This window comes from Etheostoma cragini, unplaced genomic scaffold, assembly GCF_013103735.1.
Source record: "Etheostoma cragini isolate CJK2018 unplaced genomic scaffold, CSU_Ecrag_1.0 ScbMSFa_4511, whole genome shotgun sequence".
NCBI classification, from domain to species: domain Eukaryota; kingdom Metazoa; phylum Chordata; class Actinopteri; order Perciformes; family Percidae; genus Etheostoma; species Etheostoma cragini.
The window spans coordinates 82,452-104,815 of NW_023268892.1; the positions used below are offsets into that span (position 1 = coordinate 82,452).

At 42.2% G+C, this 22,364-nt stretch overlaps 2 protein-coding genes across 2 annotated transcripts in view; both read left to right on the forward strand.

The window, feature by feature from the left end:
• LOC117941163 (formin-binding protein 1-like) overlaps window positions 1–17,627 on the forward strand; it is a 23,281-nt gene extending 5,654 nt beyond the window's left edge. Inside the window, exons 8-19 of the mRNA XM_034866250.1 lie at window positions 4,471–4,485; window positions 6,131–6,259; window positions 8,089–8,235; window positions 8,411–8,587; window positions 8,972–9,163; window positions 9,289–9,303; window positions 9,936–10,048; window positions 11,642–11,774; window positions 12,642–12,787; window positions 13,012–13,148; window positions 14,524–14,682; window positions 15,906–17,627. Of these exons, the coding sequence (XP_034722141.1) occupies window positions 4,471–4,485; window positions 6,131–6,259; window positions 8,089–8,235; window positions 8,411–8,587; window positions 8,972–9,163; window positions 9,289–9,303; window positions 9,936–10,048; window positions 11,642–11,774; window positions 12,642–12,787; window positions 13,012–13,148; window positions 14,524–14,682; window positions 15,906–15,934 (1,392 nt within the window). The 3' untranslated portion in view covers window positions 15,935–17,627. The remainder of the gene's footprint in view (window positions 1–4,470; window positions 4,486–6,130; window positions 6,260–8,088; window positions 8,236–8,410; window positions 8,588–8,971; window positions 9,164–9,288; window positions 9,304–9,935; window positions 10,049–11,641; window positions 11,775–12,641; window positions 12,788–13,011; window positions 13,149–14,523; window positions 14,683–15,905) is intronic.
• A 3,046-nt stretch (window positions 17,628–20,673) lies between these two features.
• Window positions 20,674–21,669, forward strand: cunh9orf116 (chromosome unknown C9orf116 homolog). Its single transcript, XM_034866255.1, has 3 exons — window positions 20,674–20,889; window positions 21,081–21,159; window positions 21,423–21,669. Exons 1-3 carry the CDS (start codon window positions 20,795–20,797, stop codon window positions 21,603–21,605), a joined length of 357 nt encoding a protein of 118 aa, XP_034722146.1. The 5' UTR covers window positions 20,674–20,794; the 3' UTR covers window positions 21,606–21,669.
• The last annotated feature ends 695 nt before the right edge of the window (window positions 21,670–22,364 follow it).

The following is a 22,364-nucleotide window of genomic DNA, read 5'->3' on the forward strand; positions in this document are numbered from 1 at the left end:
GAGACCGTAATTTAAAGAATGAACATCATTCTGTATTGCAAAAGACTTCAAACTAGCAATCGAGACCACAAACTCATTGTGAAGAGGTTTACTGAGGTAATAAATCAAGTGAAAAGTGGCTCATTTCTCCATAGACTTCTATTGAAACCAACCTCTTTTGCAACCACGCGTGTCGCCCTCTGCAGGAATTCAGATAGAATGCAGGTTTAAGTTACTTCCGCAGTGGTTGCACTTTTCGAAACCGGATGCTCTGTCCACTTATTTTAACGGTCTATGGGTGGGACAGTCTGTCCATAGGACAACAATCAGTCGGACACGGCACAAATCTAGCCTTCATGGAAGAGTGGCAAGAAGAAAGCCATTTCTCAAAGATATCCATAAAAAGTCTCGTCTAAAGTTTGCCCCGAGCCACCTGGGAGACACACCCAACATGTGGAAGAAGGTCTCTGGTCAGATGAAACAAAAATCTAACTTTTTGGCCACAATGCAAAACGATATGTTTGGTGTAAAAGCAACACAGCTCATCACCCTGAACACACCATCCCCACTGTCCAACATGGTGGAGCAGCATCATGGTCTGGGCCTGCTTCTCTTCACCAGGGACAGGGAACATGGTTCACATGGAGGGGAAGATGGATGCAGCCAAATTCACTTCACAACTGTGTCCCACTTGTTGGTGATTCTTCACAAAATTTTAAAATTTTAAATCTTTATGTTTGAAGCCTGAAATGTGTCAAAAGGTTGAAAAGTTCAAGAGGGCCGAATACTTTCGCAAGGCACTGTATATAGGAACATAAATATATAGCATAAATATATATAGGAACATGAATATATAACATAAATATATATATAGGAACATAAATATATATAGGAACATAAATATATATATAGGAACAGAAACATATAACATAAATATATATAGGAACAGAAATATGTATAGGAACAGAAATATGTATAGGAACATAAATATGTATAGGAACATAAATATATAACATAAATATATAATAGGAACATAAATATATAATAGGAACATAAATATATATAGGAACATAAATATATATAGGAACATAAATATATATAGGAACAGAAACATATAACATAAATATATATAGGAACAGAAATATGTATAGGAACAGAAATATGTATAGGAACAGAAATATGTATAGGAACATAAATATATAACATAAATATATAATAGGAACATAAATATATAATAGGAACATAAATATATATTATGAACAAAACATAAATATATAATAGGAACATAACATAAATATATAATATGAACATAAATATATAATATGAACATAAATATATAATATGAACATATATAATATGAACAAAACATAAATATATAATATGAACCAAACATAAATATATAATATGAATAAAACATAAATATATAATATGAACATGAATATATATTATGAACAAAACATAAATATATAATATGAACATAAGATAAATATATAATATGAACATAAATATATAATATGAACATAAATATATAATATGAACATATATAATATGAACAAAACATAAATATATAATATGAACATAACAGAAATATATAATTTAAACATAAATATAGAATATGAACATAAATATATAATATGAAAAAAACAAATATATAATATGACCATAAATATATAATATGAACATAAATATAGATTATGAACAAAACAAATATATAATATGAACATAAAAGAAATATATAATAAGAACAGAAATATATAATATGAACAGAAATACATACTATTAACAAAACAGAAATATATAATATGAACATAAATATGTAATATGAACAATACATGAATATATAATATGGACACAACATAAATATATATTATGAACATAAATATATAATATGAACATAAATGTATAACTTGAACATAAATATATAATATGAACAAAACATCAATATATAATATGAACATAACATAAATATATAATATGAACATAAATATATAATATGAACATAAATATATAATATGAACATAAATATATACTATGAAAAGAAATATATATTATGAACGGAAATATATAATATGAGCAGAAATATGTGATAAGAACAGAAGTATATAATATAAATGGAAACATAGGACTCTGTTACTGGAGGACTCTGTTACTGGAGGACTCCGTTACTGGAGGACTCCGTTACTGGAGGACTCCGTTATAATGTGTCTAGCATCAAATAAAAAAAGTGGCTATATCTTACAGTTAACTTTAAATCGACATTCTTATAGGCATTACAGTATGGCCCTATTTTACACCATGCTAATCTAATTAGTTAGTTAATAACAATGGTGGTACTTAGAAAATTGTCAGTATGTTGATATTAAAATGTAGCATATTCAGTTCTGAATTTCTGCTGCTTTTAATATTTTACTAAAGTAAAACAATTTGCTTGTTAAACTTTAATCAAATGACAAAAAAAGTGTAGCCATTGTGTGCATTGTCAATTAAATCCGTAATTATAAGATAGCTTGCTGTTTCTTGCATTTAGCTAGCTAGTTGTTAACCTGTGTATTAAGCTAGCGGATTAAATAGCATCAAGTAGGCTATTCCTCTTATCAAACTTATTGCTATTTGATGACCAAATCATGACGTGATTTCTAGGTACGTCAAGTATTTTAGAGCTTGTTGTAGCAAGGTGGAATTACGAGACAGATGCATTAAAAATGAGTCAATGAGTACATGACGCATCTGACATGTTGTGTGAAATGTTTTATTTAGCTACAAGTCCAACGCATACTCGAATCCTTGATATTCGGCAGAGGGGAACATATCTCTGATGTAGTTCACTGCACAGGATGGGATCGGAATCCTATTCCTCCTTCCCACATGGCCCCTCGCCCAAAGTGTAAACCGCCGGTAGGCTGTCAACCTAAACAGTCTGTGAAAATTATTTAACAAGTTAGCCTAGCCTAGCCTAGCCTACTTTCCAATTTGTAAAATCGTGTTACAAACCTGCTACTTATGGGGCGCTCCAGCCGATCAGCTCGGACATCCCTTAAAGAAAGCATGGCCACTTCCAACACATCTCTTTCACCGCACAGCATCCGAAATGACCGATGCATAGTTTTGCGATTTACATCGTCTATCAATAAATGGTCCAGGTTGACTTCCTTACAACAGATGGACTCCAGCACTGTGTCCATACTACGGCAGCGCCCACACATACACCAGTCACTCCCCCCCAAACGATCCTGTACTCAAGGTGTAGCCTGAACCTGATCCTCCTGCCTATGGTGGTAATCAGACACTACAGGCCTGTCCCTCACAGGCTCAAAAGCGTAACCCGAGCCATTCAAATTACTCATTTTTTTCTGTATATAATATGCTGCAGCCGATGCCTATTGATTTTTTTAATATTTTTTTTTTTAGTGTAATTAGGTTGTAATTATCATAACCAACAAGTTATCAAAAGTTAGTTTTTCAGTTCATCTTCAAGGATGCTGCGAGCTCGATGCAGACAGCGTTTCCTCTGGACGTGCTCGATGGCGGGTAGTGGAGTCCCAATGATGGCGGGTAGTGGAGTCTTAGTGATGCACTGGGCGGTTTTCAGCACCCGCTGCATTGCCTTGCGCTCTGCAACAGATCAGCTCCCGTACCACACTGTTGTGCAGTTGGTCAGGATGCTTTCTATAGCACAGTGATAGAAGTTCACCAGGATAGTTGAGGAGAGCTGATTCTTCCTCAGTGTCTTCAGGAAGAAAAGGCGCTAGTGAGCCTTCTTGACCAGGCAGGAGGTGTTGGTTGACCAGGACATGTCCGCCGAGATGTGGATCCCCAGAAACTTGAAACTGGAGTCACGCTCAACAGCCATTCCATCGATGTGGATGGTGTCCTGCCTCTTGGCTCCTTTCTGAAGTCCACGATGAGCTCCTTGGTTTTGGTGGTGTTGAGGAGCTGGTTAATTTCAGTGCACCATGTGGCCAGGGGCTTTATCTCTTCCCTATAGGCAGTCTCATCGTTGTTGCTGTTGAGACCAATCACCGTAGTGTCGTACTCAAACTTGATGATGGAATTAGATTTGTACACAGGCTTGCAGTCGAGTCTGGAGGACTCTGTTACTGGAGGACCCTGTTGCTGGAGGACTATGTTACAGGAGGACTATGTTACTGTTACTGGAGGACACTGAGGACCCTGTTACTGGAGGACTCTGTTACTGTTACTGGAGGACTCCGTTAGTGGAGGACTCTGTTACTGGAGGACTCTGTTACTGGAGGACTCCGTTACTGGAGGCCTCCGTTACTGGAGGACTCCATTACTGGAGGACTTATGATATTCAATAATTCCTTCAGTTCCAACAAGGCTTCTCTGTGCTTGGGTCCTAAATATAAGAGTTTGAACAGTATTAATTTGCATTTTAAGTAACTGAAACCTTTTTCTGTCCGTCTTTCTCTGTCTGCCTGTCTGCCTGCCTGTCTTCCTGTCTGTCTGCCTGTCTGTCTGTCCATCCGTCAGCGCTGCTCCCTGAAGGTACGTTCATTTAATTTATTGTAAACATATTAGATGTATTGAGTATTTTCATGTACTTCAGCAGATGTATTTTTAAACTACGGTGGCCTGGAGAGCTCAATGTTAATGTGATTAATGTGATAACGTTAATGAGACAAAACTTAAATATGTTAAAACCTTATTAAATATATGTTCTATATATGTACAGACTTATTAAATATATGTACTGTATGTACAGACTTATTAAATATATGTACAGCTAGGGTTTAAAGTGTAGCTCTCGCTTCATGAATTAGACGGTGACACCACGTTTAAGATTATTTACCGTATACCCGTTTTGGGTCAACTGGAAAAACAACAGCTAAAGTGAGTTTTACTTACTTATGTGTTATTATTATATACATTCTTCAAAACCCATCAACACTGACAAAGAAACAGCTGTTGGGTCAGCGTTCTAACATCCGCAAACGGCAGCTCCTATCACAACTAGAGATTGATGAGGTACAACAAATATCCTACGGCAAGGAGGAGCCAGGACCACAGGTCAGCGGGGAGATTTCATCATCATCCCCACACTCAACACCGAACCATCCAAAGTGTACTCTCAGTGGCAGGGTAATACCATAAGATCAGATCCACCCAGGGCTGAGACTGAACAGTACTGGAAGAGCGTATGGGAGAAAGAAGCATCCCACAACACCAATCCTCAGTGGCTAGTGGATCTAAGATCAGATCACAATCACCCAGAACAAGAACCAGTAACAGTAACAAGCAGACATCCAAGAAAGAGTGGCAGGTATGAAGAGCTGGACAGCACCAGGCCCTGACATGATCCAAACCTACTGGCTGAAGAAACTAACTGCACTCCATGAACGCCTGGCAGTACAAATGAACCAACTGCTGATGGATGGGACCCCCCCAGAATGGTTAACCCAAGAACGGACAATCCTGATCATAAACAATCCCATCCAACTACCGGCCGATAACCTGCCTCTGCACCACATGGACGCTCCTGGCATCATGGCGGCTAAGATGAGTAGGCACATGGCTCAATACATGCACAGGGCTCAGAAGGGAATAGGCAGTGACACCAGATACTGGTGGATAGAGCAGTCCCTAGAGACTGCAAGACCAGGCAGACCAATCTGTGCACCGCCTGGATTGACTACAAGAAAGCTTACGACTCAATGCCACATACATGGATACTGGAATGCTTGGAAATGTACAAGGTCAACAGGACGCTAAGAGCCCTCATCAAGAATTCAACAAGTCTGGAAGCCAACTCAAAGCCAATTGCACAAGTATTGGGGGGGCAGTAGTGATAGATGTGGCAATCCCCAGCAACAGCAACATCAAGAAGAAGGAACACAAGAAGCTTGATAAACACCGAGGGCTGAAAGATGAGCTAGAAAAGATGTGGAGAGGAAGAGCAACATTGGTGCCAGTGGTAATCGGTGCACTGTGGGGGCTGTGAGCCCCAAACTGCGAAAGTGGCTCCAGCAGACTCCAGGTAAAACATCAGAGGTCTCTGTCCAGAAGACAGATACTGCGCAGAACCCTCAAACTCCCAGGCCTCTGGTAGAGGACCTGAGCTGGAGGATAATAAGAATGATAAGAATAATTATAATAACAATGGTTTGGTGGTTGGTTTGTCTGCTGCTTTCAGGCTCGTCAGACGGCTCAACAGAAACAACAAGCGGCCGAAGAGTCCCGGAAAGAATATGTGACCAGTTTGAACCAGTTCAACCAGGACCAGCACCAGCACTACCACACCCTGGTACCAGTTATATACCAGGTAACTACACCCTGGTACCAATTATATACCCGGTAACTACACCCTGGTACCAGTTAAATACCCGGTAACTACACCCTGGTACCAGTTATATACCAGGTAACTACACACCGGTACCAGTTAAATACCAGGTAACTACACACCGGTACCAGTAGTGTTTCCCAATGGCAAAGACCACCTCAAGTGTCTTGTTCTATCCACAACTCAAAGAACTCAACTCCAAATAACTGTCACAGAGGAGAAGGGAAGGAAGCAGTAGCCAGTGCAAAGACTTCAGAACCGAAGTGATGTGATCCAGTCTCTTGGTCTTAGTGAGGGCTAGAGTGATGTGATCCACTGTCCTGGTGTTAGCAAGGATTGGAGTGATGTGATCCAGTCTCTTGGTCTTAGTGAGGACTGGAGTGATGTGATCCAGTCTCTTGGTCTTAGTGAGGACTAGAGTGACGCGATCCACTGTCTTGGTGTTAGTGAGGGCTGGAGTGATGTGATCCACTGTCTTGGTGTTAGTGAGGCTTGAAGTGATGTGATCCAGTCTCTTGGTCTCAGTGAGGACTGGAGTAATGTAATCCAGTCTCTTGGTCTTAGTGTAATTGTATTTTTTTTGGCTGTTAAAATTCAGGTCAGATTCCATGACTAGACCAAGATTTCTGGCTTTGTCTGTTGTTTTTAACATAGTTGTTTGAAGCTGAGCGCAGACTGTTAATTGTTTTGCTCCAAAAACAACCACCTTGTATGCTCAGATGTATAATTACCTATAGACACAAAGTAGTCCCTGTTCTTTAAGGAGGGTTCAAACCAGTTTAGTACAGATCCGGAGAGGCCAACCCAAGTAACCCTAAGACTGAGATCAAGTAATACTAACACTAAGATCAGTAATACTAAGACTGAGATCAGTAATACTAAGACTGAGATCAGTAATACTAAGACTTAGATCAAGTAATACTACGACTGAGATCAGTAATACTACGACTGAGATCAGTAATACTAAGACTGAGATCAGTAATGTTAAGGTTTAGATCAAGTAATACTAAGACTGAGATCAGTAATACTACGACTGAGATCAGTAATACTAAGACTGAGATCAGCAATACTAAGACTGAGATCAGTAATGCTAAGACTGAGATCAGTAATACTACAACTGAGATCAGTAATACTACTATTGCTGAGTTGTGGTCGGAAATCCGACCGAAAGGTATCAAAACTGTCGTTTAGTTACAAGAAGTGGTTGAGTTGTTGAAAAAACGCTTTTTCAATGATTTTACTTAAAAACGTAAGGTTTGATATCGGCCTCTTGTTGTTCTTTTTTAAGAGTTTCTTGATTACTGCAGTGTTCATGTCCTGTGGGAAGAAACCTGAGAGAAGAGACGTGTTCACAATCTGTAGACGATCAGAAGCCAGACAATTAGAATGTTTTAATTACACATGCATAGTTAATACAGATTATAATCAAATTATTATATTGATTATTATCGAAGAAGGCTGCACAGTATTTAGAAATATACTGTGGCTCAAAGGGGAGGACCTCAGCTGGAGAGCCACATATTCCAAAGAAGCCACATTTCCGTGAGATGATAGCGAACATTGGAATGAGGCTTTACCTAAAATAGTAAAGTGGCGTCATTCCCACATTGTCGGTTCACTTACACTTTTTCTTTGAACGGTGAGTTTTGGTTTCCAGAACAGCATCTTGTGAAGAAGGAGGCGTCTCCTTAGCTAGGTACCCCGTGTCCAGTCACCGTAGGAGTAAGACATAGGGTAGAATAACTGTACCTAACCCTAACCAACCCATTGGTCTGCAGAGATGTAAAGCAGCTCTCTTCTGTTCTTGGCAGCGGATCCAGGACATGGAGGAGCGGCGGATTGAGAGAATCTGTGAAGCCATGCGTTCGACAGCAGAGGCAGAGAGAAAGGTTCTTCCTGTCGTGAGTCGCTGTCTGGACGTCATGATGGACGCTTCCGAGGGCATCCAGCCCCGCATGGTAAAGTGATGTTGTTAATAATAATGAAAAAAACAACATGTATATAACAACCCACACCACCTGCTGGACAACCACAAGATGTGGCTGAAAGCTTCAGAAAACAGTTTTTATTTCTTAAATCCTGTAGGCAACACGGAGGTCATATCTGATAGTGTGTGTGTGTGTGTGTGTGTAGGACACCCAGCAGGTGGTTGAGGTGTATAAGTCCGGCTTCGACCCCCCAGGGGACGTGGAGTTTGAGGATTACAGTGCCACCATGAGGAGGAGCATCTCTGAGTCCAGTTACCTTGACAACCGTACTGAGGGGCGGAGACACAGCAGGAAGTTGTGGCCTTTCATACGCAAAAACAAGGTGGGTATCCTTCATCCTTTCGTCATCATCCCTATATAATCCCTACATATTCATCCCTACACCTTCATCCTTTTATCTTCCTCCCTACATCTTCATCCCTACATCTTCATCCCTACATCATCCAACTGGAGTGTGACCTAGCAGGATGTGAGTGTTTTTGTGACTTCCTGTTCAGCTTGAAGGATGCTGGTGCTGCCCCGTCCTCTCAGGCAGCCCCTCCAAAATCCCCCCCTTACCCTCTCCAGGTTCAGAGGGGCAGCGCCTCTCTATTTTCTGAACGATGTTCCAGATCCAATTAAATCGTTGATTTTTTTAGTCTAGCCTTTAGTCTTTTTCTGTTCTTAAGATCTGTTAGTCCAAATAAACTCAACTTTCTCCCTGCAGCTGTTGACCCTCCTCTCCTCCCCCCGCCAGCCTCCCCCTCCCCCCCCGACCTCCCCGTCACTTGGAGGCGTGGCCAACAGTCCCCAGTCCCCACCCCCTGCCTCTAGAGAGCCAATCACCCAGCGGCTGAATGAGCTGATGAGCTCTGGATCCAGAACCAGGAAGCAGTGTCTGCGCAGCCTCAAGAGAGGGGTAACCGACGTGACGTTAGCATGACATTTGTATTTATTTATTTATCTATCTATTTATCTACGTTAACCCAAAGCTTTGCTTTTAATCATGTCCTGTTTCCTTCATGCTGCTCTCTGATTGGACAGCTGTCCCTCAAACTGGTCAGTATCACATCTGTCTATAACACCCTATAATCTCACGGGATTGATGTTGACCTAGACTAGACCTGTGATTAACTCGTGCTATCTGGGCCTCGGGCTGCTCCGTAGTTTGTGAAATTAAAACCCTTCCAGACGTATAACCAGAGTAAAGTTATCTGAGTTATAACCAGAGTAAAGTTATCTGAGTTATAACCAGAGTAAAGTTATCTGAGTTATAACCAGAGTAAAGTTATCTGAGTTATAACCAGAGTAAAGTTATCTGAGTTATAACCAGAGTAAAGTTATCTGAGTAATAACCAGAGTAAAGTTGCAGATATGAGATCAAATATGTGAGATTCATTTGTCATTAATCACAATTAAATAATTGATTTGTTCGACAGCCCTAATTCTAATATATAATATTATATAGTATTGTGATATATTCTGACATATTATATTCAGATATATTCAGATATATTATATTCAGATATATTCTGATATATTATATTCAGATATATTCTGATATATTATATTCTGATATATATATATATATATATATATATATATATATATATATCTTAAATGCTGATGTATTATATTCAGATATATTATTCATTATATTCTAAAGTAACATTGATAAGAAACTGTTCCAGGGTTCTGGTTCTGGGTCAGACTGCAGTCATCTTCCTCCTGAACAGAGAAGAAAGAAACTTCAGACCAGAATCAACACCATCACCGAGGAGATCCAGAGAGAGAGAGAGCAAAGGTACTCACACACACTCACACAGACACACACAGACACACACACACACACTAAAACACGCACACTCACACACACACACACACACACACAATACACACACACACGCACACAATGCTCTAGCACACACACACACACTCACACACATACATGCTCTAGCACACACACACAGAAACACACACACACACGCACACACAGACAAACACAAGGACACACAGACGGGGCGGCTGTGGTAGAGCGGTTGCCTGCCAATCGGAAGGTTGGTGGTTCGATCCCCGCCCCTGCAGTCATTGTCAAAGTGTCCTTGGGCAAGGCACTGAACCCCGAGTTGCCCCCGGTGCTGCGCATCGGAGTGTGAATGTGTGTGAGTGTGTATCTGATGAGCAGGTGTGTAGATGTGTGTGAGTGTGTACCTGATGAGCAGCCCCAGCCACAGTGTATGAATGTGTGTGATGGTGAATGTTTCCTGTAGATGTAAAAGCGCTTTGAGTAGTTGTTAAGACTGGAAAAGATATATAAATACAGCACATTTACATTTACAGACACACACACACTCACACACATACCTGCTCTAGCACACACACACACTAACACACAAACACACACACACACACTTACACATGCATGTAATGCTCTAGCACACACACACAGACATACGCACACACACATGCACACACACACATATACATGCACACGCACGCACGCTCATGCCCACACACACACTTACACATGCACGTAATGGTCTAGCACACACACACACACATAAACAGACATACGCACACACACGCACACACATGCACACACACACATATACATGCACACGCACGCACGCACGCTCATGCCCACACACACATAGACGTGCACACACACATAAATGCACGCGCACACACATAAATGCACACCCACACACACGTACACACAAACACCCACACAGTCTGTTTGAATTGACCAATCAGGATTAAGCATTCAGCCCAACCATGTACTTATTGTGTTAATAATATCATTATTATTATTATTAATAGTTTTTGGGTCACATCATAACAGATCAAATCAGATGTCAGATGATGAGGACATGAATAGGCAGCGTCGCATGTTATATATGCAGGCTAACATGCTAACAGGCTAACATGCTTGTCAAGATAAACCTCTTTAAAGCATATTGTACTGCGTTTTAAACTGCCCCATGTGGGTCAAGTTTAAAAAGGCAAGCTACAATAAGCTGCGGGTCGCTTATAATGACTGTTTGCGCATTCTACTTAGGAAACCCAGGTGGTGTAGTGCAGGTGGTGTGGTGCTAGTGAATGTTTTGTCAAGCAGGAGTTATTACTTTCTCCGCTTTACTGAGGAATTTGATGTATAAATGTATCGGTCGCTTGAATTCTTCTTGTAACTCATTGTCATTTTACATCTCATTGACCCGAGGTTCAGTGCTTTGCGATACCAGTCCCCCTTATGGGATTACTGGTATGGTTGTCTTATTTAATTGGTGTCTTTCTTGTGTTTCTGTATCTTTTGTTGTTGTTGTTGTTTGTTGTATTTTATAGACCATGAGTCTAATAATAAAGGCTATCTATCTATATATCTATTATTATGTTGTAGGGATGCTTTGCTGAAGATGAGGGAGGTGTATGAACGCAGTCCTCAGATGGGCGACGCCAGCAGTCTGGAGCCTCGACTGGAGGAGGTGAAACAGAGTCTGCAGAGACTGGACAACGAGCTCAGGAGGAACCAGGTCCCTACTCAATAATAATAATAATAATAATAATAATAACCACAACAATAATAATAACAACATCTCTCATAATGTCAAGACACAAGATTATTCAGATCCTTGGAGCTGCTCACCTGGTGCCGGTCTAGTCTTCCCTCTCCCCTTGCCAGAGACCTGGTGCCGGTCTAGTCTTCCCTCTCCCCTTGCCAGAGACCTTGTGCCGGTGTAGTCATCCTTCTCCCGCCGGCCAGAGACCTGGGGCCGGTCTAGTCTTCCTTCTCCCCACGCTAGAGACCTGGTGCCGGTCTAGTCTTCCTTCTCCCGCTGGCCAGAGACCTGGCGCCTGTCTAGTCTTCCTTTTCCCCATACCAGAGACCTGGCGCCGGTCTAGTCTTCCTTCTCCCGCTGGCCAGAAACCTGGTGCCGGTCTAGTTATCCTCCTCCCTCTGGCCAGAGACCTGGCGCCGATCTTCTCCCTCTGGCCAGAGACCTGGTGCCGGTCTAGTCTTCCTCCTCCCTCTGGCCAGAGACCTGGCGCCAATCTAGTCTTCCTTCTCCCTCTTTCTGGCTTATGTCAAACCATCAGTGGACCCGTACCTGCTGCCGGGCAGAGCCGCTTCCTTGTGACCTTGTACAGAGTCTAACATCTCATATATACTGTATGTATAACGTCATCATTTCACATATCTCCACAAGTCAAGCGCCAGTTGTTTACAAGGAGTCATTGTTTATTGTCTCAATGCTATAAATAATCTGACAGGCTGTGAACCATCAGATGTGAGCTCCCCATTTTATTATGCTTATTAAAGTCTTTCTCTCTGTCTGTCTGTCTGTGTGTGTGTGTGTGTGTGTGTGTGTGTGTGTCTGTGTGTGTTCGTGTGTGTGTAGGCGTGGCTGTCCGAGGCCGACAGCAGACTCTCTGATCCCAGCAGTAGAAGACAGAGTGGAGGTTGTGGGTTAAATTCCCAGGCGATGACGCCAGGCAGCAGCAGCCTCAAGCAGCTGGACCCCCGCAGTCCCGCCAGCAGAGAGAGGTACGCATGGCTCCTGGAGAATTCATCAGTGCTGATTTTCATGAATAATTATGATTAATGACCATGGTGGATGCTAGATCTCATGTGTCAACAACAACAGACGTTACTGAAGAGTATATTTCACATATTGTTACCACCTGTCTGTCTCTCTACCTGTCTGTCTCTACCTGTCTCTATCTATCTGTCTGTCTCTATCTGTCTCTCTCTACCTGTCTGTCTCTCAGTCCTGACGGCAGCTACACTGAGGACCACAGTGCGGAGCTTCACTTTAAGTCTCGTAGTTCCGAGTTTGACGACGACTTTGATGACGATGAACCGTTACCGAGTATTGGCACCTGCAAGTCCCTCTACCCGTTCCAAGGTAATAATAATAATAATAATAATAATAATAATAATAATAATAATAATAATAATAATAACAATGCATCCATCTTGAAGAGAGATGTTTTGTCTGTTTTCAGTATTCAGTAGAATCACATTGTCTGATGTGGTCTGGCAGTGAATTCCACAGCTTGGGGGGCTGTGTAGCTGTAAGCCCTCTCCCCAGGGTGCTAATGGTCACCCTAGGGACATGCTATAGACCTGTTGAGGAGGAATAAGCCCTCTCTCCCTTAGTGCTGATGTTATAATCCTCGCTCCAGCATTCTGGATGAGTTGGAGGCGGTGCAGAAAGGTTGCAGAAAGGGTTAAAGGTCCCATCTCAGCAAGAGCTGATTTTGGGCCAACCACTAGCACCTCAGTCTTACTGTTATTTAGCTTCAGGTAGTTTTATGTCATCCACAAGTTTATATCAATGAGGCAGGCAGTGATTACAGCTGATGGAAGACTGGCAGTGGGTTTTGTAGAAAAGTAGAGCTGGGTGTCATCAGCATAGCAGTGGAATGAAACACCATGTTGCCTGAAGATAGTGCCAAGTGGTGGAAAGTTGATAATGAACAGAGGGCCAAACACAGACCCCTGGGGCACCCCTCTTGTCACAGCACTACTCTCAAACTTGAAACTCAGCATTTGTAGGTACAGTGTCCTTCCAGAGAGATAGGAGGTTAACCACTGGTGAACACTGCCCCGCACTCCAATATTGGCTAAACGTTCCAGGAGAAGATGGTGAGAGATGGCCTCAAAGCCTTCCCTGAGATCACGGAGAATAGTCCATCATCAGCTGCACAGAGGAGGTCATTAGTCATTTTAACCATGGCTGTTTCAGTACTGTGGTTAGGACTAAATCCAGACTGGAAGGGCTCGAAGAGATCATTGTCCTCCAGGTGATTCTGGGTTGAGTTGCCACTTTCTGCTTAAGAGACTTGGAGAGAAAAGGTGAGTTGGAGATAGGCCTGTAGTTGTTGAGTTTGCCAGAATCCAATCCGTTTTTTTCAGTATCGGTCAGACAATAGCAATATAAAAGTAAATATTAAAATATTATATATGTATATATATATATATATATATAAATATAATATATTCAGTATTGATGTTATCATCGGAGCACTAGCTGGCAGTCAGCTCTTACCAGGCTTGTTGGAAGAGGGTCCAGCTGACAGGTGGAGGAAGTCGTCCGGGTACGTTTAGCAGGGAGACTGAGTTTACTGAGGTGATTGTTCTTGGTGATTCCTGAGTAAGCAACCCTCCCCCCGTTATAGGCTACACTGTTATAAACATACCATTGTTATAAAAGTTGTACTCTCTTTGGTTTTAACATGTTGTTTTCTACCTAAAGAGGTTTTATCTGTTGTCTCTAGGTCAGAATGAAGGCACACTGTCAATGGTAGAGGGAGAACTACTTTCTGTGGTGGAAGAGGATAAAGGAGACGGTTGGACCAGAGTTCGGAGGAACCTGGAGGAGGAGGGATATGTCCCTACCTCCTACATCAAAGTCTTCCTAGACACCAGCGCCAAAGGTGCTATGACCTACATTTGACCTTCATAATAACCTCAGTTAGGCCTGTGATGACCTTAAAGTGACCTCTACATGACCTCTATGACCATCGACCTCTGAATGTCAACACGTTGGTTGCTATGGAAACATATATGTCTGCCTGTCTGTGAGAAAATCGTGGTGAGCGTTTGTCGCTATAGTTTCTGCCACTCGTCGGAGGAAGCCGTCTGATTGGCTGTTCTGTTGGAGGGAGTTAGTTAGTTAGACGGAAAAGGAAGTGAGGAAAACTGAAGGCTCTTCTCATCTTCATCTCATCTGATAAAACAAAACAAAAAAAAGCTCTATCTATTTTTCAACATTATGTTCCGGACGGAACAGTTCAAACTTCAAATAAAGACCTAGCCTCTAAATTAGTGACTGTAACAGCTTCGTGTTCCTTTCCCACGCTTGGGTCACAGCGTAGGAGAGCAAAAGTCACTCTCTCTCTCTCTCTTTCTCTCTCTCTCTCTCTCTTTCTCTCTCTCGTTCCTCTGCCCCCAGATGGATGACACGGGGGGGGGGGGGGGGGGGAGGGATGTTTATTGCATATCATAGCACATGCCCATTTTATACATATGTGCTAATTGGCTGTCGGCTGTAATAACAATAATTAATTGGATTTACGGACGCCTTTCACGTAAACCAAGACAAAGGACAATATAATTGATTATGTTCTCAATTAGTTGATTATTTGTTTGGTCTATGAAGTGTTAAAAGTAAAAAAATGTCCATCTCAGTTTTTCAATCCAAGGTAATGTATTACGTGTCTGGAGGACGTTCAGTTTACGGTGAATAGAAGGTAAATATGTATAATAAGTATCTGATACAAACTTATAAAACATTGGCCGAGCTTCAGTTCAGTGTCAACAGACAAAATGTAATCTTTACAACTTTGAACTGTCATTTGTCTTTTTATTATTTCTATTAGACATTATTCATCATTCTTATGAATATAATTCAGTTCCAGCAGCATGATCTGAGACCTAGTTTCAGTGAAGTGTCATTCTGCCCACCAGCTCTAACATATCTACCTGTCTCACTCTCTACCTGTCTGTGTCTCTCTCCTTCTCTTTCTACCTTTCTCTCTCTCTACCTGTCTCTCTGTCTCTCTCCATCTCTTTCTTCATGTCTCTCTCTCTACCTGTCTCTCTCCCTCTCTTTCCACCTGTCTCTCTCTCTACCTGTCTCTCTCTCTGTATCTTGTAGGCTTTGTGCAGAGTAGTCGGCTAGTCTAGCACAGTAATCGACCAGTGAGGACGTCCCGCCACAGGAAGTGATGTAACGGAAAGAGCTGTGAGGAAGTCCAGGGCCACGTTCAGCCCCGACACACGTAGCAACACGTTTATTTAAAGTGAAACGGGGTGCGTTGAACATCCTGCTGTGCGCTCTGCCTTTTAATTACCACGAGTTTGCAGACATGTCTCTGCTGATTGGCTATCACCTGGGACACAGCCAATAAACCAGAGACACGCCAACCAAACAGAAAAAAACAGAAGTCAAAGCCCGTTGCACACGTTTCACACTGTTCGGAGGAAACTTGTCGTTCAACCAGGAAACCATAGCAACACGGTGCAGCCTGCTTAGATATTGAACATTCCCCTGTAGCAGATCCATTGAGTGGGGAAGTCCTGTCCCTTCCTGGGTCCAGCGTGGGACTTTATGAACGAGGAGAGACAGACAATTGTTAGATCCTTTTTGAATTGAGCCATGAAATACACAGATGATTTTTGTCAGTTTGAAAATTGATCTATCAGGTGAATAACGTCTCAGTTTAAAGGTAAAAGTGCTTCATTGTCACATACATGTTGCAAAATGTATTCTCTGTTTTTAACCCCTCCCTCAAGAGAGCAGCGGGCAGCCAATCACAGCGCTCGGAGACCAACTCCCAATCTGAGCCAGTGTCTTAATCATGGACTTGAGAACCTAATACTGACTGGAGAACCTGTTACTTACTGGAGAACCTGGTACTGACTGGAGAACCTGGTACTGACTGGAGAACCTGTTACTTACTGGAGAACCTGGTACTGACTGGATAACCTGGTACTGACTGGAGAACCTGCTACTGACTGGAGAACCTGCTACTGACTGGATAACCTGGTACCGACTTGAGAACCTGGTACCGACTGGAGAACCTGGTACTGACTGGAGAACCTGATACTGACTGGAGAATCTCGTGCTGTTCTCCAATTAGTACTATGTACTTTACTAGCTAGTGCTATGCTAGCTAGGTTACACGTAGTAGCTATTGCTATTCTAGAGCCAGCTAGCTAGCTTACACGTTGTAACTAGTGCTATGCTAGAGCGAGGTGGCTAGCTCACACGCAGTAGCTAGTGCTATGCTAGAGCGAGGTGGCTAGCTCACACGTAGTAGCTAGTGCTATGCTAGAGCGAGGTGGCTAGCTCACACGTAGTAGCTAGTGCTATGCTAGAGCGAGGTGGCTAGCTCACACGTATTAGCTAGTGCTAATGTAGGTTGCGTACGTTGTGCGAGAAGAGCGTTTCACACTAAACTAATTTTAATGTAATTCATGGCTCAACGTTAACAGGATGTAAAAATTATTCTCTCCCCGTTTACTACCTGACCCATTTTACTAAGTATGGAAAGGATTTCTATTGGATAGTTCAACTCTTCAGATGTCTCAGCCAATCAGATGACAGACTGCTTTTTATACGAGAGGGAGGACAGGTGCTAGTGACCGATGAACCAATCACAGATCAGATATTAGACTGACCCATGTTGTCAATCAACATTAATAACCATTCATAACTTTATTCCATGTTCGAGCTCAAAATAATGAACTTGTTCTTATAAAGATTTTCTGCAATTTAGTAGTTCAAATGTTTTTCGGATTCACTGACCTCAGATCAGTTTACTGGTGTTTTAAATTAAATATGAAACTCAAAATGTAAAAACTTAAAAGTGAATGTTAAAATGTGTTTGGTTCATCCTGACGACTGAAACAAAACTTTAAAGTTTAAAGAGAAAAATACTGAAGATGAATCTGTAAATAGTATCTGTAATACCTGCATACCTGCTGACATTAGCCCCACCCCTGCATACCTGCTGACATTGGCTCCGCCCCCTGTATACCTGCTGACACTAATCACACCCACTGTGTACCTACTGACATTAGCCCCACCCCTGCATACATTCTGACATTAACCCTGCCCAATGCATACCTGCTGACATTGGCCCCACCCCCTGTATACCTGCTGGCATTAGTCCCACCCCTGGTATACCTGCTGACATTGGCCCCGCCCCCTGTATACCTGCTGACATTGGCTCCACCCCCTGTATACCTGCTGACATTAGCCCCGCCCCCAGAGTATCCCGAGTGTTTAGCCCTGGCCCCGCCCCCTGCTTTTTATTGATTGTGTAAAATGTGAAACCTTTTTATTTCAGTAATATTTCGATCAGTTCTTGAATTTTTTATTCCGACGTGCGACTGCTGATGACGCTCTTTTCAATTTCCTGTATGTTGAACTTTTTAATAAAAGTACACTCTAAATCAGAGGCTGTTTGCTGTATTTGCTCAAAGGCCAGGAGATGCCACGCCCTTAATTTCAATATTTATATAGGAAGTGGAAATAATAAATGTGACAATAGGAAATAATAATGTATAACCTATTAATTTATTAAATTAACTACGCTAATACTAAACTATGTGTTTTATATCAACATTTATAAATATTGTTCTCACTTTATTTACAACACATTAACGAGACAAAGACGCAATGAATCTAAATTAGACTAAGACTATATATACATGTGTGTGTGTGTATGTCTGTGTATGTATATATATACATATATAAGTGAGTTAAAAGATGCCGCTGCTCTGCTGGCGACATGGAGGGAGGCTCTTGCTGCAATCTGTTTATTTGTCTGTCATGGCGTCTGCTATGTCCCTGTTTTTTATCTGGTATAAGTCATTGGGAGCTCCGCTGACGGGTCTATCAGCAACAGAACCCTTCTAACATGCAGTCGGTTTGAGCTGCTTGGACTGCGGGATAGCGGAGTGCTACCGTCGCCTGACCTGCTCCACGATGTGCCTGGGGAGTTACAACAACATCATGGACTGGGCCTCTGTCGAGGCAGGAAGATCAGGAAGCGGGGTAGGAGAGGCCGTCTCAGACAGCGCATCCAAGGAGCCACCCAGCTACCGCTACCACCTGTGCTTCTCTGTAACCCACGATCTTTAAAGAACAAACTGGATGACCTACGTTAACAGGTTGGAGCCTGCTGCAATTCGGTGGGCTCAGGATCTCATCGCTACTTTTTGCAGATGATGTGGTCCTGATGGCATCATCGGCCTGTGACCTTTGGTTCGCAGCCGAATGTGAAGCGGCTGGGATGAGGATCAACACTTCTAAATCTGAGGCCACGGTTCTCATTAGGAAACCGATGGAGTGCCTTCTTCAGGTAGGGAATGAGTCCTTACCCCAAGTGAAGGAGTTTAAATACCTTGGGGTCTTCTTTGCAAGTGAGGGGACCATGGACTGGGAGATTGGTCGGAGAGTCGGCACAGCGGATGCGGTATTACATTCAATTTATTGCACCAATGGTCATAAAGGCTGGTTCTAGACTGAAAGAATGAGCCAGTTGAGGGGATTTGGGCATCTTGTAAGGATGACCCCTGGTTACCTCCCTATGGGGGTGTCCAGGCACGGAATAGAGGGATTATATTTCCAACCTGGCCTGGAATGTCTTAAGATCCTCCAGTCGGAGATTGTCAATATAGCTCGGGAAAGGGAAGTTTGGGGTCCACTGCTGCTCCCCCTGCAACCCGACACTGGATAAGCAGAAAAAGATGGATGGGGCCACAGACAGTTTGTCAGATGACCCCCATAGACTGAGTTCAAACCAAAGTACACTGTGAAGACAGTAAAGCATGGTGATAAGGGGATGTTTCTCATATTGTGGTGTTGGGCCTATTTATCACATGCCAGGGATCATAGATCAGTTTCAATACATCAGAATACTTGAAGAGGTCATGTTGCCTTGTGCTGAGGAAGAAAAGGCCTTTTGAAGTGGATCTTTCAACAAGACAAGGACCCAAAACACACCAGTAAGTACCAAAGTCTTGGTTCCAGATGAACCAGATTGATGTTATTAACTGGCCTACCCAATCCCTAGGACTCAGTCCAAGAGAACCCTTGTGGGGGGTGACATCAGAAATACTGTTTCTAAGGCCAAGCCCAGTAAAGCAGATGAATTGTGGAATGTAGTTCCATGGTCCTGGGCTGAAATACCTGTTCACAGGTGCCAGGGTTAACCCTAACCCTAACATGATACACTCACCTTAACAATTAAACTATTAATAAACTGAGTATGAACATAAAATAAAAATATGGATGTCTTCATGAGAAAAAGTTAAATTACTGAAAATAAACAATTCAGACTGAGCAGCGCCAAACTCGCCAGTGTTTCCTTTACTAAGCAATGCTGTACCCCAAGGATTTGGACCCCAGTGATGTACCCCAATGATTTGGACCCCAAGTATGTACCCCAATGATCTGGACCCCAATGATGTACCCCAATGACTTCTACCCCAATGATTTGGACCCCAATGATTTTGATGTACTGATCCTGGGGGCGTGATGCTACTTTTTGATGCTACAGTCGATGTTGAGATTGCTCCTGATTGGACAGTGCTGCTGATGTTTCCTGGCAACAGAAAGTATTGTCAGAGACACTCTGAAGTGATAAATGCTAGATCGGATCTGATAGACGTGTGGATGTAATTAGGTTTGTCCACGAGGTGTGGGGATGGGTTAGTGAGAGAATAACAGGGTCAGCTAATCAGAGGCAGAATAAGGCACGTCAACACGTCCAGCAGATCTAATCTAGCATCTACCCTTTAAAGCCTGCTGAGCCTGTTCCTCTTTACATATTGCCTAGCAACACAAACAGATTTGATTTGATTTAAAAGAGGAAGGTGAGATGTATTTATATTTCAGTTTGTGTGTGTGTGTGTGTGTGTCTGTCTGTCTTTCTGTGTGTAAGTCTGTGTGTGTGCTGGGACACATGTATGATGTCATGCGTCTCCATGGTAACCCTGTGTTGTTAGTAACTGTGTTGGTAGAAACAGTCAGTCATGGAGAAGCAGAGGGATCGAACCTGCGACCTGTACAGGACGGATCCAAACCTGCCGCACCGCTTCAACCACCCCGAGTGTTTCCATGGTTACAGGTAGGACGGAGCTACAGCTACACGGTTACTTGTGTTCTAGTTGTCAGTCTACAGGCCTACTACTGTAGTATTACTAAGTAGTAGCAGTAGTAGCAGCAGTAACAGTAGTAGCAGTAGCAGCAGTAGCAGTAGTAGTAGTAGCAGTAGTATTACTAGTACTCAGCTCCCTGTCACCATGTCTTCTTCCTCAGGGAGAAGGCCGATCACCCATTGTACCGGACATCCAACCAGACGTACGGCAGCAAGGGACCAACTGTTCATGAAATACAGGTGAGACACAGACAGGCAGACAGACAGATATGCAGGCAGAGAGACAGGCAGGCAGACAGACAGGCAGGTCTAGGTGATGATACTGTGTATATATATATAGCCTATATATATATATATATACTGTATATGGGGTATATAAACTGTATTTAAATGGACAGTATGTTTCAGACTAAAGACTGATGTCTCTTCTATGTGAAGTGTCCTCTGTGTGAAGTCTCCTCTGTGTGAAGTCTCCTCTGTGTGAAGTCTCCTCTGTGTTTCAGACTCAGTTTAAAGGGAGCTCCCGTCAGTTCTCGGAGGCGATGCTGCAGAGCGGGATGTACCGAGATCATGGTTTCAACACGTCCGTGGAGAGCAGCAGAGTGACCGTTCCCACGGCAACTCAACACCACAGAGACAACCTCAATTTTTGCAATCACTATGGAAACCAAAACAATGACAAGTAGACATTTGAAATCCAAAACGTTTTGTGCAACAAAAATAAGAATAAAGCAATGAATCTGAAATCTGCTTTGAAGAAAGTTTATCATCCCAAAATTGATACAGATGAGCAGGGAGGCAGCAGGAATGTATGAATATTTCAGAAAGGTTAGAAATGTTAAATCTTCCTTTGCTTATGAACCATTGATTTCAGCAATGTGTATATACATATAAAAAACAAATCCCCCTCTCCCCCTTGTGGGGTGGTATGTGTCATCCTCAAGCTCGGGTCCTCTACCAGAGGCCTGAGAGTCTGAGGGTTCTGTTCCCAGGACTGCACTCTTCTGGACAGAGACCTCTGATGGTTTACCTGGACTCTGCTGGAGTCCCTCTCCCAGTTTGGGGGTCCCAGCCCCCAGTGCTCCGAACATTTTGGTCTGTACTATATCTATATGAATATGTATATATATGAATATATATATATATATATATATATATATATATATATATATATATATATATATATATATATATATATATATGTATATAAAAATGTAATACAGAGTTTAACCACCAGATGTCGTTCAGTCATGAGCCCAGACCACTCAGGAAGCTCTGCTGCCCGGTTGAATTTATTAAAAACTGCCAAATAATGTCTACAATTGAAATTAACTTTAAGCTCATTAAATCGATTTTCATCAAATGTTTGAAATTTAATCTCAAGAATATTTCTAAAAAACATTCACAAATAATCACAAATAATATTTTCTGTTAAAATGTCTAAT